The 16,468-nt window shown below is 35.1% G+C and overlaps 1 protein-coding gene across 10 annotated transcripts in view; it reads left to right on the forward strand.

Annotated features, from left to right (window-relative positions):
• Nucleotides 1-16,468, forward strand: part of DMD (dystrophin) — a 1,046,893-nt gene that overhangs the window by 315,317 nt on the left and 715,108 nt on the right. For 8 of the 10 annotated variants that reach the window (XM_064706854.1, XM_064706864.1, XM_064706852.1 and 5 more), the window contains exon 8: nucleotides 1,513-1,691. In XM_064706854.1, coding sequence (XP_064562924.1) covers nucleotides 1,513-1,691 — 179 coding nt within the window. Of the gene's footprint in view, nucleotides 1-1,512; nucleotides 1,692-2,622; nucleotides 2,746-16,468 lie in introns of all 10 variants that reach the window. The other 2 variants (XM_064706931.1, XM_064706922.1) reach the window with 1 other exon arrangement.

Here is a 16,468-nt window from a genome sequence, read left to right on the forward strand (position 1 = left end):
TTTATTGTGTGAGATATTTTTGTAGATAAATGGTAATGTATTTGCCCTTTTGGTTAACAGGATATTTTGAAAAGGAATGTAATGAACAAACAATAGAAAAATCACAGATGGTACTGATCATCCAGTGTGTACTCTTCCCAGTAGGAAAGCATGGATATTCATGTAGACATCAATTACTAAGTATACGAAATATAACAAAATGGTGTTAGAATATTCAAGAGAAGGCAAGAAGACGTTTGCAGTAAAATACTTATATTATGGAAGTGGGAATGTTAGAGGGAATGTGCCGTTTTTCCAGCCAGTGCTAAGTAGAACTAAGCCTTCAGCTGCTTCTCATAAAGTGCCAAGCAAAAATATGGAGATAGGTCAGAAAGCCAAACCAAAATTATTCATAGAATGTCTTTTCTTAATTTCCAGATATATATGAAGCTTTTAATGCAAGGTGCATTCCCACATTCTAGGCAGGGAGAATGAGATGCCATGTTGTAGAACCATTGATTATTTTATTTTTTCTGTGAACTCAATTCTTAGCTAAGATTGGCTTGATCTGTGACAGTAAAGACTCATAGCTCCCGGCTTTCTGCCAGCACTCTTGTTAAAACATTCGTGGAATTCATGATAAATTTCTTGTACAAGTGTCCTTTTACATCTTGATTCACTAGACTGAGTGTAGGAAGTAAGCGTCAATGGCAAATAACAAAGTAACTATTTCAAAGAGCTGCCACATGCCTTACATTTTTACAAATCGTTATTGACTGGAATTGTTGAGTCAGGGAAAGTGCTTCTCCTGCTGATGTATAACATGGCTATGTGCAGAAGCTGAAATAGTCTTTGTGTTCATGCAAAGTTTGTTGTACTGACTAAAGGACATAGAGATTTTACAGGGCTATATTTTTTAAAGATTTTTTCTATTATGTATTTTACTGTCTGTGAATACCACGTTCCTTTGATGTTCTACAAATTTCATGAAGAATGCCAGACCAAGTAGAACATAAAAGCTATGTAGCTTTATTGTAGTTTGACTTCAATTGTGGGTTTTTATGAATCCATTCACAAGAAAAAGTGGTAATTATTTTTCTCCCCCCACATCTTTGATGCTTTCAGTGGCTAAATGATGTGGGGAGAATGTAGAAGGCATGACTTGGAAAATTAGGTTTTCCTTAATTTTTATACTTGCAGTATTTATACAGCACCAGCAAATACATTTTTTCCTATGTCTAGTCCTGCTCAATGGGGATCACAGTTTTAAAAATTGCATTTTGACACAAGAAATATAGATGGGAAGATTATGCTGAATGAGGTAACATTACCTGTATAAACTTTGGCACCTTCTCATTGATATGCAAGTTTATTCTGCAATTTTGGAACTGATGGTAAGGTTCTAATTAGTCTCTAGAGTATTCATGTGGACAATAGATTGCTCATTATCTTATCAACTTTCCGTTAAACTAATTGGCTATTTCTCATATCGAATGTGGAAACTGAAATGACACATGGTAATTTGTCTTCCAGATGTTGCAACTGCCTATCCAGATAAGAAGTCCATCTTGATGTATGTGACTTCGCTCTTTCAAGCCCTGCCCCAGCAAGTCACCATGGAAGCCATCAGGGAGGTGGAGATGCTGCCACGGCACACAAGGATCACTAGAGAAGAGCACGTAGAAGTACACGAACAGCATTTTTCACAAGAAGTAAGTTTCACTTTTCTTCTTTCATCTTGCTGCGCTAAAGTGGTTGTTTCCCTGCCTACCCCATGAGTTTGATGTTAAATGGCCAGTGGAAGACAAAAATCCCATGGGTATAATGGGCAAAGTCTCATCCACAGGCAAGTCAGATGTACTTTCATACTGGTGTTCATCTCACACCAGACTGTTTTAAAAATTACTATTCAGCAAGAAAGTGCTTTGCACTTCAGTTGTCCAGCATTGTGCATTTTGATGGTGGCAGGACACATCAAGGAAAACAAATTTGGGGAGGCTACATTTAAAAGCAGATAGAAACATCCTTACTTTTTTAGAGAATAGATGTTGGTGTTTATCTATAATCATGATACATTTTTAATTTTTTAGCATTTTATTTAATATGACCTGCATTTTAAAATAATCTCTTCTCAGTTTACTGTTGTCCTCTTAAAAAAATCATGTAATAATTGGAATTTATTTATGATTGCAATGTCAGTTTTTGTTTTTACTGAAACCATCAGATAGCCTCTGTTAAAGTGTTTAGTGCGTTTTAGGCCTAGATAACTTGTCTGAATTTAATCTGTATGGTTGGGTATGGGATGCTCACTCTATTTCAGAGTACTGAGCAGATAAATATTGGCTCTGTTTATTCAAGATGTGACAAAAGATCACTTGCTTTTTGAGCCTCTGCTTGTAAACTATAAAAAAGCTTCACTTTGCATTGGTATTCTGCTGGTGTGGAGTCCTGACAGTCTGTTGCTTTTGGAAAGGGTGTCAGATTAAATGAGAGGTTTCCTTAATACCATCCCATTTTGCCTGCTGAATACCAACATTGTCCTTGAGAAATGACCTTCCTGCTTCTTTTTCTTCAACTGCTCTTGGAATCAATACTTCTACAATCCATGCTCCTACCCATGTGTACATTCTAATTTATTCGTAGATCACAGTCAGTGTACCCCAGGGACCTTCGCCTTCTCCTAAACCGCGGTTCAAAAGTTACGCGTACGCACAGGCGGTGTATGTAACAACCCCTGACCAAAAAAGGAGGCAGGTTCCTCCACAGGTCTGTCAATATTGCAATTTTTTGAGAGAGTTGTTTTGTTAAGCTCGTGCTTGGAGTGAAAGAGCCCGTGCACTTTGCTTCTACCTGATCTTAATGACCTGCTTTTTCCAGGACTTTTTTCTGTTGAGTGTTTACTTTTTTCTGTATATTTCTGCATGGCTGGCAATAGCTGTTGTGCTGATTGTAGGGGATGATTAACATTCAAGCACTGCTGTTTCAGAAATTTCCTTCTTTGTTCAGTCATTTTTTAAAATAGTACATATATTGCCTTAAAAAAGTATTAGAAGAACAAATCTAACATAAGCCGTATTTGGCATCTATTATATTACCGCCACAGGTTCAGTTATAGAAAAAAAAAAGAACCATTGGCTTTCTCTCTTTTTCTTACCCTTCCTGTTAAAGAAAATAGTTAATGATGGCATTTCTCAGGAGGTTACTGTAGTTGGAAAAAAAGGTGAAACAAGTATTAAATTTTACCCTGTGTTATTGGATTACAACAGTTGGTAATTTTTATCACAAATGGCATCTTGCTGGTACTGAGGTTAAGGGGTTATATTTGATTTTTTTACTTCTTTGTTTTATTTTATTTTTACCTTTAAATAGCTGGGGTGGTTTAATAAAACTTGTTTCAAGTAATCCTTATAATGAGAATTTCAGTAGTTGAATTTTTATAACTTTTGACAAGTATGAGACCCAAAGGTCATATTGTGTACTGCAATGTGATTTCCTTTCATTACTTCAGGGAGAAAAGATCTCTGTGTGTATGGTGCTACAGTTTGAGTTTGCCTCTAGGTACTTAATTCTGTCTAACATCTAAAAATCTATTGCAAAATTATACTTCTATTCAACACTGTATTCAAATCTACTGTTCAAGTGACAGGTATTTTATTGAATAATGACTTCCTTTAAATACTCCAGGACAGAAAGCCTTTGCACACAAACATGATCCCTGCCTACATTACTCTAACATCAAATGTGTTGCAGTGATGAGTCACACAGCTTTGAAACAAGATGGTTAAAGCAATTGTAACTGTTCTACTTAGGCACTATACAGATATTTTAGAGTAATGAAAAGTTATTATACAGGATAGATTTTTTTTCTTTTTCTTCAGGTACTTTTATTGTGATCACTTGCAGGTTTTTTCAGCACCTCCACCATCAAAAGTAATGTATAAACTGAAATAAATGAAGTCATTTCTACACAAAGCATGGTTACTGAAATTTACTAAGATATAATTTGATTATCCAGTCCTCATCTTAGATTCCAGATTTCAGATCTCTTCTTCTTGAATTTGGAAGCTTCATCTACTACACCTTCCTGCAAGAATTAATACAATATATTATAATTCTACCAATATGGCATGAGCTGAAGACATAACCAGAATCTGAGCCAAATTGCACTACAGCCACAACAGATATTAACAAATGGAAAGCATTTACTTAAGATTCCTTTGGGAAAATCAGCAAGCAAATTCTCATTATAATCAAGATAAACTTGAATTATATATATAGTAATTAATATCCCAAATCAATACATGGATTTGTTAGTCAGTAGTTATTTTTTTTGCCTTCAGCTATGTATTTCTTAAAGAAGAGCTGTTGTTTACCGGTTAAAGCAAGTTTATAATGCTGGTTAGATAGTGGTTCATAATGTTTTCTCCAGATACATGGAGCAGGTATAACTTAATCCTATCTATTTTAACTAAATAAAAATATATTATTTCCTTTTCATTTCTTAGTAGCATTTCAATTTTCTGCCAGCTATATTATGTTTTTTAGATACCATTGTAAAAAAAAGCAGTTGCCTTAAGCTTTTCAGGAAAATCTAATTCTCTAAGGGACTGTGTACAAAGAAATCAAGAGGTATTCAACTTTTTTATTTTTTCTTGGATTTTATAAAGTTTAAGAAGGTGACTCTAATTTCCATCCAGTTACCAGAGAAAAGTTTATTAGATTAGTTGTCTGTTGCCTGCCAATTTCCATGGTATTTTTGGTGCTGTCATAGAGAAGCAATTTTCACAAAGTATTTTGGTCTTCTGTTAAAATCATGGAATCATTCTTTTTTTCTCAATCTCTGCAAAATTTCAGCTTTTAGGACTTGAATATTATAATTTCCCCAAAACAGTCGTAATTAAATAAGACCTCTTTCCAAAGATTTTGATCATGATCCTTCAAATTTGACCAAATATGGGTTTTGATACATGGCATACATTTGCTTCATGTCAGTTGTCAGAAATTGTAAGAGAGATGAATTGCGATTCTCTGTGCTCCATATTGGCAAGAAGGAATAACATTTCCTTTCACACCATCATTTGTCAAAGTTCTTTCTCTTCTATCTTCTACCCTTGTCTTTTCTTTTATGTCACATTTCACTTCATATCTCTTTCCTCATCTTCACTCTTCCTAGTAGCTTCACAACTTGTGTGCCTTCAAATTCACCCTTCCTTTCTGAATTCTTTCTCTGTCACTCAGGAGGGTACTTGCAAGACCTTGCAAGTATTTCCATTGTGCAAATTGTGGCCAGACAAGTTTTGCTTTTTTTAACTGTGACATTGTTCAAATTCAAGGGCAATCATTGCCCTGCAAAATTGTTCACTCAATGCCTTCTTGTTCAGTCAGTGCTTCACCACTTCTGGTTGAACCAGGGAAACATTTTCAAGTGCCAGAGGTAACATGAATGACAGTTTTTCTGCTAAAATTCAAGAAAGGTTTTCCTCCTTTACATTGTTTACTTAGACAGTTTTCATAAACTCATGAAGCTCTTGGAACAAGACTCTGCTTCTCAAACCTGAATCCTTGAATTTCCTGAATGAACAGTAAAAAAGGTACAACAGAAAATATTTATGCTTTCAGTTTTTATGTCAGTTTTTATATGGCAGTTAGTGCTTGGCAATTACAGAAGGCTTGCCTGAATTTGCAGGTCTGTATTTTGTCTTGTATGTGTTCTAGTAATAAGGCTTCACTTAAAAATATCCAGCTTAATGTACAAATAAAAGGATCCTCGAGTAATTTTCTGAAACATTTCAAAATCCTAATTTAAAACTACTCATTGTCTTCTGTTTATATTTTTGAATTTGGATTGTGTTATTGATTTATCTCATTGAACACGTGACCAAGCAGAATGCTGTGTTTACTTTACATTTTGGTTTATAAGATCTGTTCCTAGTATTGATCCCAGGCAAAACTCCTATCTCACTGCTTCCATTTTTAGTTGTTCTACAGGTCTTTTAAATTCCTTGGGGGTGGTGACTCTACCACTTCACTAGGCAGACTGTTCCAGTGCTTGATAACCCTTACAGTGACAAAATTTTTCCCATTGTCCAATCTGAACCTCTCCTGGCGTAACTTAAAGCCATTTCCTCTTCTTCTATCACTTGTTATGTAGAAGAGGCCAACCTTCACCTCACTACAAACTCTCTTCAAATTGTTGGAGAAAGCAATAAGGTCCCCAAGTTTTCCCCCAAGCCTCGTTTTCTCCAGGCCAAACACCCTCAGCTCCCTCAGCTGCTCCTCATCAGTCCTGTGCTCCAGACCCTTCCCCAGCTCTGCTGCCCTGCTCTGCACTCACTCCAGCCCCTCAATGCCTTTCCTGCAGTGAGAGGCCCAAAACTGGACACAGGATTGGAGGTGTGGCCTCACCAGTGCTGAGCACAGGGGGACAATCCCTGCCCTGGTCCTGCTGCCACACTATTGCTGATCTAGGCCAGGTGCCATTGGCCTCCCTGGCCCCCTGGGCACACCTGGATCATGTCCAGCTGCTGCTGACCAGCACTCCCAGCTCCTTTTCCTCTAGGCACCTTTCCAGCCACTCTATCCCAAGCTTCAAGACTTTCCTGGGGTTGTTGTAACCCAGGTGCAGAACTTGGCACTTTGGCCTGTTAAACCTCATTCAGTTGGCCCATCAATCAGCCTGTCCAGATCCCTCTGCAGGGCCTTCCACCCTCCAGCAGATCAATATGCCAACTCAACTCAGTGTCACCTGGAAACTGAGTGAGGGCAACCTCTATTCCTATTGAAAAAAACAGTGCTGAAAATATAAACATTGAAAAAAAAATGGGGCTGAACAAAATCTGAGTATTTTGAGACTGGTGCTTCTGTAAATAAGCTTCTAACAGGTCCTGTCAGAAAGGTGAGTCTGTAAGTTTGGCTGCCTTAAATTATCTATTCAAAATCAAGCCCATTGATCTCTATGATTGTTGATTTTTGTTCTTTTTACAGGAGTTATGTTTTCTTCATTCCACATTGCATGAAATGCAGCTTGTGTGCAGGATTACTGTTTAACCTTTAAACTGACAAGCTTCAGTGTATTTGAATTGAAATAATTTGAGATGAAGTAGTGGTAAATAGGGACCATATTTGCTAGCACATAATGATGTGATTTGGGTGCTAAGAATTAGGGGCTTCACCTCAGGCTTCAACCTTGTCTTTATTATTTTCTGAGAAACTCCTAACCATTACTTGTGTTTTCCAGAAGTATTGTAATGCACTTTTCTTGTTTTCTGGATTTTTTTAATGTGAATCTTACCCAGTTGCACTTTGTCAGTCAGTTCATCCCTATAATAATTAACTTGAAAAGTCACTAAAAGCTCCTTATAAAATTAAGTTGAATTTATTCCCACAGCACAGAACCCTTCTGGCAGTCTTGCCCTTGAGAATGGTGGTTTTCTAGACCCTTAATTTGCCTCACTCTTGATCTCCTGCCAACAATTTAACTTTAAAACTGCTGTGAGACCTCCTTTCTGGGACTCTTCAGGATTCATCTGTGCCACAGAATTTAGTGGTACAGCATCACAGGATTGCTTTATTGCTCTCCTTTGTACTAAACCAGATATTTCTTTTACTTAGAAGCTGTGATCTTAATGCTGTCCTGTTTACCTTATGGTGTGGTCCTCTTTTGGAGAGGCATCAGAAGACAGTTAAATACAGACAAATAGAAGTTTAGTTCCAAATTTTTGGTAGTATTTCTAATGTAAGATACTTATCACATAAAATATCCCATTGTGTCAGCATTGGAGGGATTTATGGCATAATTTAAAATAGATTTTGGGAAACTGCAGAAATACTGAATTATCTTCACATTTAGTCACTAGATCATGATGGATGTAATTTGGGAAATGAGTATAATGATAGTCTCAGGTGTTATTCTCATTTAAATAGAAACTTTCAGAAAGCTATGAACTGTTTCAGTAGAGCTAAATAAAATCCCTAGGGTTCAGGCTAGGCATAATAAAACAGCAAAATTTGCCATCAGAGGTCAGAACTAGCAGAGATGGAAAAATCAAGCTAAGTGCAAGTCTTCTGGATTTCTTAGGGAGCCCTCCTGGATGCCATGTGTTCAAGGAAGAGTTTGAAAAATGATGAAGCAGACATTTTCAAGTGTGTTTATATATGTTTTATGGTTTCAATAACAGTCTGGAAAATAGATGGCTTCTTGTCTGAGCCTGGAGGTCTGTCAGGATGACAGTTGTTTCCTGTCACTGCTTTGTGTGTAGCCACCAGCAGCAGTTCTAAGTAATTTTGTGTGTGTGGTTTGTTTTTTTTTTGTTTGGTGGGTTTGTTTTTGTTTTTTTGTTTGAATGTTTACTGTAGATTCTTTTTCAAGAGGTTTTGTTGTCAAAAATGTTAGCACTCTTATGGGTAAAGTGAAAACTTGTCATGGTTCTAGTTTCCAATGTATCAGAGCTTTTAGTCTACTTTATTTCACACACCCATTCATTTGGTTTGCCCCAGGGCTGAGGTCATGTGCTTTCAACTTCCTTGCTAGGGAAGAGAGGTTGCTGCTGGTCCAGCTGTCAGGTTGAGCTCTGCCACTGCTTCGCATTTACAGATGTTGGACATCACTGCCCCAAATTCTTAGGCATCACCTGCTACATGTCTCCACACATCTCACATCTGTCTCTTGACCAGCAACAGCACAGGAGAAAATGCTGTGAAGCTGCATCAGGGGAGGTTCAGAGTGGACATGAGGAAAGGGCTCTTCACTGAGAGGATGGTCAGTGAAGTGATCATGGCACCAAGCCTGTAAGAGTTCAAGCAGAGCCTGGATGTTGTTTCTAGTCATATAATTTAAGCTTATGCAGCCCTGTGAGGAGCAGGGAGATGGAACCAATCCATCCCAATCTCATATATTCCATAATTCTCTGATCTACAGGATCTTTGTTCTAGTCAGCATCTTTTCCACCTTATTTCCAAATCCCATTCTCTTCCCTGAAACAAATTCTTTTCAGGATGCCTCTTTTAGTCAGCAGGTGATCTTTGCATAGCCATGAGACTGCAGCTTTCCCAGTCTAAACAGTCTCTAGGCAGAAGCACAACTCATGATGAGCCTCACCAGGAGTGCTTCTTTCTTCTGCCTCTTCAATAATGGCAGGATTTAGAGCATGCTGAACCATGTCTAGACCATTTGTTAGCAAAACTTACAACCAGTCCCAGCTGCTTGTAGCTGGCAAGTGGCAGGAATCAGCCCAGGAGCTCAGAAGTGCAATTTCAGGCTTTTAGCTGCCTTTGCTCCAAACATCTTTGCACAGCTCTCTAATCCCTGTACATGTTCCTGTTCACATTCATTAGTGAAGGTGGGGTTTTTCCACCTCTAATGGGTAATGACAATTCTTTAGTTTGCCATAAAAAAGTAATTACTTACTGACTTTCCCATACCTTTTAAACTTTAATTGACTTTAAAACATATGAGAGAAGCCTTTATTTTTACATAAGACTGTATCAACTATAATTTTTTCCTTAAAATAGCTGTAAAGCTTGTTTAACAAGGGGCACTGGAAATGTAACATCGAAATTTCCCATGTGATCTCTTAGTGTATTCCTTACTGACTGATAAGAAAGGGTAACATGTTTCTCATAAAGTTAAAATTCCTAGATAAATTATATCTGCTGTATATTCAGATTGAATCCAGTAACTGAATAAATTGATAATGTCATAATCATGAGTGTATCTATAACTGGTTGGAAATATTTAAGAAAAACCCCATTTTCTAATAATGAAACTTGATTTGCATTAACGTGGAAAGTTTCTTTCATATTTTTTTCCTATTAGAAATGTGGAAGTATTATACCAGTCATTTCCTGATTACATTATTAGTGAATGTGGTTTTGAACAGTCAACTGTACATACGTTCAGGAACACACTTTTACTTAGACTGGTTTTTTCTTACATGTTATCTTTAGGTATTTTTAACTAGCTTCAGTGCTATTTTAAGTTCCATCTGTTTTTTTTTTTTTTTTTGGTTTTGTGGGTGTTTTTTGTGTTGTTTATTTTTTTTTGAAAACATGCTTAACAAGAGTTTCTTAATTTCAAGTTTGGATAGTGATACAGCTGCTTTTTTGTTAGAAAAGTCTGTTTTAAAAGTTCTAATCTGCACTGAAAATCTGGTCTTGCCAAATTTAAAACCTTGTTAATATGAATGAGAACATTCACTTAACTTCACTGAATTTTGCAGTTTCAAATATTTTTGCCTCTCATTTTGGAAAGGAACCTTTTTTTTATGGTTGCTAAATAGCTTAATGTTCAAGGTCTACAATAAGATATATAGGATAACATATTAAAATGTTAAGTGATTTTGTGCCACTGAGTCTCTTGAACATAAAGTATGTGTAAGGTTTGTTAAAGATGGATGTAGATAACAGCAAATAAAGGCACCTTCATTTACTGTTAACATTTTAAATTTTTTTATATCCACAATATGTAAAATAGTGCATTATTAAATTTGAATCCCCCTTCTGGCCTGTAGATTTTAGGCAACAGTGCAGAATTGCCTGTATCAGCAGTGGATTTGATGCAAAGGAAGGGCTAGATAAAACATAGGACACGATGTTAATGAAAATCCTTACTGGTAAACAGACTAGTGTTCATTTTTTCCTAATCTGAGGACTAAAATTGAAGTAATTTGAGGATTGAGACAATTTGAAGTACTTGTGCATCCCCATTTCAAACACTTAAGAAAGGCCTTTCACTTAATGCGCACAAAAAAAGTAAATTTAGTCTGAGATTCAGAAAGCAAGCAATTAACTCTTTGCACTCTGTCATTACACCTATTAAAACCTCTGAAATGCAAAAAAAAAAAAAAATGGAACTCTTCTTTTGAAAAACTTCTCAAATCAACAGGACACTTTAACATATAAAAGCAATTTAAAGTAATTTTCTAGAGACAAAATTATAGTATCATTACAAACAGCATTATTGTTAAAATTTTGCTCATCTCTGTAGAGCATGTGAACTTTTCAATAGTATGAAGTCTTGCTTCATCATTTTAGATAGTATAACTTTATTTGAAAACTAAGTTTATTAAGAATTTTTCTTACTTATTAATTTATCTAGATTTGACATTAGTAAAATTAAAAAGACATCAAAGATGAGATTGTCTCGGTGTATGCTAACCTAATAATTTTTTTGTGTGTCCCACTGAGAATTATTACCAACATGAGAAAAAGTCCCAAACCCCTAATCCAAAGAAATCCTGGAATATTGATGTAGCAACAGCAGCACATTTTACTCCTGTTCTCAAGAAGAGGACAGAAAATTTAGTTTAGAGCCTCCTTGTTCAATGGCTTTGCTGGCTCGCATCAGTGAGAGAAGCTCCCTTGGCCCCAACAGTTTCATCCTATTTCTCTGACTTTCTGTGCAGTGAACAGGATACACTCACTTTAACATACAATGGCTTTCAGAGGATTACCTCTGAAACATGTGGTGGTTAAACATATATGAATATTATGAATACATTAAGGATTTTATTTTTCCAATTAAAAGTCATTGAGTTTTAATTACAGTACTTCTAAATTTCCTGTCCTATCTTACACCATCACATGATTGATTTCTATACAGCTAAAATAAAACTGATGAGGGTTTTAAATTAACATGGCTTTAAAAATGTGTGCAGAATCTGCATTATGCCCTTAAAATGTCCAAGTGTAGCTGTAACTTTGAGGAAATAGCATTGTGTTTTACTCCTGTCGAAAGTGTTAAGACCTCTGTGGAAAAACTTTTGTGCCCCCAGGTGCATGTAATATTCATCATTGTAAAATGTAGCATATTTTTGCTGTGTTACAAATGGTTCTATTGATTTTGAGAAGCCCAAATCATTGCTCCATGAGAAAGTGGATAACCGTTTTTCCTTCGGCCTGTTGTATTTAGCCATTCCATTGGAGTTGTCTGTTTTCAGGCTCTGTAGGAAGTGCTGTGAGTTGTTTGTTAATTCACGTTTGTATGGCAGGGAGATCTGCATGTTTGCCTGAAGCAGGGACCTTTGAGGCCGCATTGCTGATCTCTACTGATCATGACAATCCTGATATCTTTCTTTCATTCAATGATTTTGGTACAATGGAAGCTGTGCCTTGTAATGCTTGTGTAGAACACTCTCCCTCTAAAATACTGCAAAGTGTATTTTTTAGTTTTGGCCTGCATGTACAGATTTTAGATCCAAGTATAGAAAAGAAAATATTCTTAGATTTTCTATGTTTATTTCCTGCAGCAAAGGTGTATGTCTCTACATACAGCAATATTAAAGAATTTTGCTTTATAATTTTCTAAGATTTATAATTATTTTATTCAATACTATGAATACAGGTGTGTTAGCCTGTGGTAATCTGTGAGCTAAGGGAAAAAAAGGAATAAATACTAAGTTTTATAAGAAAAGTAGGTTTAGGGTGGAGGGAAACAAACAATTTTTTAGATGCTGAAAATTTATTTTAAAATTCCAGTCCTGAAAGAATAACACATAGCAAAAATAAACCAAACTTCAAAAATATAAAAATTGTATGGAACAACATGGTGTTTGTAGAGAAGGCATTTGTTTTGTCCGGACTTAATTAAGGTGTAGCAAAGAAATACATTTTGATGTAATAAATGACTCTTAAAAATTAAAAAGGAAAGTTTAGTTGTTTCATAGGGATGTCATTAAAGCAGAAACAGTCATTTAAGTAAACTGTGAATCATGTAGTGAGGTATCAAACTTTAAAAAATAGATGTATGTTTTAAAAGATTCCAAAATGGAATTTTCCCCCCAAAAAAGCAAAGTGATTACTTGAAAACAGTAGCAATCTTTTATGGAAGTAGTAATAAGAACTTTTTGCAAGTAATTTGGAAAGTAATAAAAAAGAAAAAAGCTTACCTCTTAAGCATGAATAAGAATAAAAATCTGGTTTAAGTTAAAGCCTAGCTCCCATTAATATATAAATATATGTGTGTTTAGAGGAGGCTGAAACCACAAAAATCATAGACAGGTGAAAGTATGAGATGCAAGTTTTATGTTTTGTTTATGTAGGCCATCTTCCAGGTTTATATGTTACTACCTTCTTTATTTCTGCAGTAGTCTTTCCAGATTTCTTTTTAATATTCATATCCTATCTAACATAACAATATTTGCAACTTCTACCAAAAGTGCTTTTTATCTTCATTTGAACAAAATGACAATTGGCTTAAGATCTATTGGTCCAGTATATTGTTTGTATCAGCTTCTGAATTGATAGTTCTTGCATACTAAGGTTGATATTTCTTCACTCTATAAGTAAAACATTTTCCTAACTTTCCTTTTGAGAGGTCTTCTGTCTAGTAGTTTGAAGTGGTTTATGCTTTGTTTGGTGGACAACACATATCAATTTTAGTTCTGTGGGGTTTTTATTGTTTAATTGGGTTTTTTTTAGTTGGTTTTTTTTTTTTTTTTCAAAAACAAAGCTAATCTAATATTGGTTTTTCTATATTTTGTATTCTAATACAATGCTCCTGGAGTACCAACAAAAGAATTTAAAAAATAATTCTATTGTCTGTCAAAACCAAACAAAAAACATAAAACAGAAAAGGGAGAAGGGGGGGAGATAAGTTCTAAAGATTGGTTTATAAAATAAAAAAAATCCCACCATAATTGTGTCAGGAGCATCGCATAAAGAGAGCAGAAAATTGAGATGCAAGTCAAAGACCGTCAGTGAGATGAGGGAACTTCCTAACTTTGAATTTAACAATGGGAACAAAAAATAAGGATTCTACATTTTGTCCATTCTGAAAGGTATTGAGGTATGATAACAATAAATGACTACATGTTTGCATAAGTTTTCCCACTTGAATTTCATTTGCCAAATGAATTACAAAATACAATTCCACAGCACAGTATGTGTTGTATGCTGCTCCAGCCCTTCAATGCCATTTTGTTCAGTAGAGATTACCTTTTACAAAGTGTCCTCTAGGCTATTTGTATTCAACTACTCACTTCCAGAATACATTCATTTCCTGTCCAATATCTTTAGTCCTAAAAATTACCTTCAGTATTTCTCTGATCTCATTTACTTCTGTTCACACTCTTAATCGCAGTGCTCTTGTGTCTTCTCCATGTCACCAAGGAAATGCTCTTTCTGTTATGCCATGCCATCTTTTGCTGCTTCTAGTTTTTTCATGGTACTCCTGTCCCTTTTAAGTTCTCTCTTCTGCAATGAGGGCTTAAACCAAGTTTTATCTCATTCATCTTCAGCCTCCTAATTTTCTGGTTTTACTTCTTCTTTCACTCTTTAGCCTTGTTCTTGGTTTGTTTTGTTTTTCCCCTTCTCTGTGAATATACATGATGGCAACTGCAATGAATATGCTATTTAATACCTACAGCTTAGAGCCATGCATTATATTTTAGTGAATATGAGTACATTTATATATGATATGGGGAAGAATAACATTGCTTGGAAAAATTTAACCTGTAAGGCACCTATAATTCTTTTCTGCCACATCAGCAATATCAGGAAAAAGTATTTGATAAAATATTTAGAGATTCTGTTTCAACCTTCTGGTAATTATTCAAAGAGCAAAAATAATTTATTTATAGAAGAATGTAGTATGAGTAAATAAATAAATTAATCTCAACAAGTGTGCAATGCCAGAATTAAGAAATTGTGTTTCACTAGATCTCAACTAGCAAAGCAAAAGGGAAAGGGGAAGATGAAAACAAGTATTGAAAAGAAAGAAAAAGTAAAGATAAGAATATGGTTTTCAAACAGCATATTTATAATGTATTTTTTAAGCTGACAATTTCAGAATTATTAGTGTCTGTTAGGAATTTTGCCTCTACAAAGCTACGTATTAGTTGTACATTGTCTCTATAGTGGGAATTCAGAAGCTTGTAACTCACTGGTTCATGCCCCCAACTCTTTAGTAATTGGATCTGACTACATCTGAGTATTCTCACTTACTCATTCTCTACTGATTTGTGGCCCAGAAATTTCTTGACCTGGAGATGGCATCTTTTTATTTGAAAGTCTTCAGTAGATTTTTAACCTGTTCTTCTATCCATTTACTTCTCTCTGTAAGCTTTTAAGAAAGTTTTCTTTATAGCTTTCAGTATTCCAGAAGGGCTTCTTCCTAGTTCCCATTCTTATCTTTTGGAAGTATTTTAGTATCTTCTGTATTAATATCCAATTTATAAACCTGAAGCTCTGCATTCTGGAGAGGAGGAAAACCACTTTGTGATATGATTGGTTATAATTTTGACTTATTCACAGCTTTTGATTTATTATTCAGAGCATGTAGCTACAAGAAAGATAGTTACACTACAGAATTATTGAAAAAAACCCCAAATATTAAATTATTTGATAATTTTCTGTAACAACCTTTTGGTTGGTTTTTAATTTTAAATTGAAAACATATTCATTGCAGTGGTTTCTATTGAAGAATAAGAACTCCTTTAATAGAAGCTAAAATACATTTTGGGAGAGTTTAAATACAAAATGGATAAACTGCATAAGAGCCATGAATGGGATATTCATCTTCAAGCAAATTTCACTACTGAGATTTTAGATGACATTGCAAAACCACCTATTTTAATAATTCCTTCCAACTCTAATAGCACAATTCAACAAATGCTGTTGAATACTCTGAAATCTCCAGGACCTCAACCTCAGCTTCACAGAATCTGTGTAGTATATCCACTAATTGGCTCTTGCCTCAGAATCTTTATTTCTCAAAAGAAAAAAATATCTTAGACATGTATCTTGTTGAAGTTAATTGCTGAGGCTGTTGATGCTTTTGAAGGCATTTTGATATTGCACTATGTGAAAATATAAAAAGAATTTTGAAGTTAAATATTTTTATTGAGAAGATGGGAATGTCTTTTATGCTATGGGATAACACAGATTTTGCTGACAGCAATGGCAGGAGAGAGAATAGGGAGAAAGAAATAGAAGAAATAAGAGCTGAATGGGACACTGAAAAGAGAAGGCTACTTTTTCTTCCAGAATGATAGAACCACATTTATACATTTTCATAGTTTTTTGAACTATAAGGCTGTAGAATTCACTATAAAATATATGTGAAAATAGAAGAAACAAAACAAGACAAACAAAAACACCCAGATTTTTTTTTTTTTGCTTTTGGCCTGCATTTCTGTAATCTTAATCTTGAAATCTCCATTTGTATTTTAGCAAGATACCTTTTGATATTTGTTTCTTGATTTGTCTGTTGCCAGAGAGAAGTGGGGTGCAGTCTGTATTTCTATCTCTATCTCCTGTATGACATGCTAAAAAATAATTCAGTACATTTTTGGACAATCCATTTGCATTTCATGCTAAGACATGATTCACCTCTTTCTATTCGGGTTTTCTGTTTATATTTTTATTAGTTTTTCTGCACATGGAGGTTTTGATAATGCAATTTAGAACTTAGAACATTTCATAGAATGGTTTAGGTTAGAAGAGGTGTTAAAGATCTTTAAAGACCTTTAAATGTCTTTCTCAGAGCAGTGTC

This window comes from Zonotrichia leucophrys, chromosome 1, assembly GCF_028769735.1.
Source record: "Zonotrichia leucophrys gambelii isolate GWCS_2022_RI chromosome 1, RI_Zleu_2.0, whole genome shotgun sequence".
NCBI classification, from domain to species: Eukaryota; Metazoa; Chordata; class Aves; order Passeriformes; family Passerellidae; genus Zonotrichia; species Zonotrichia leucophrys.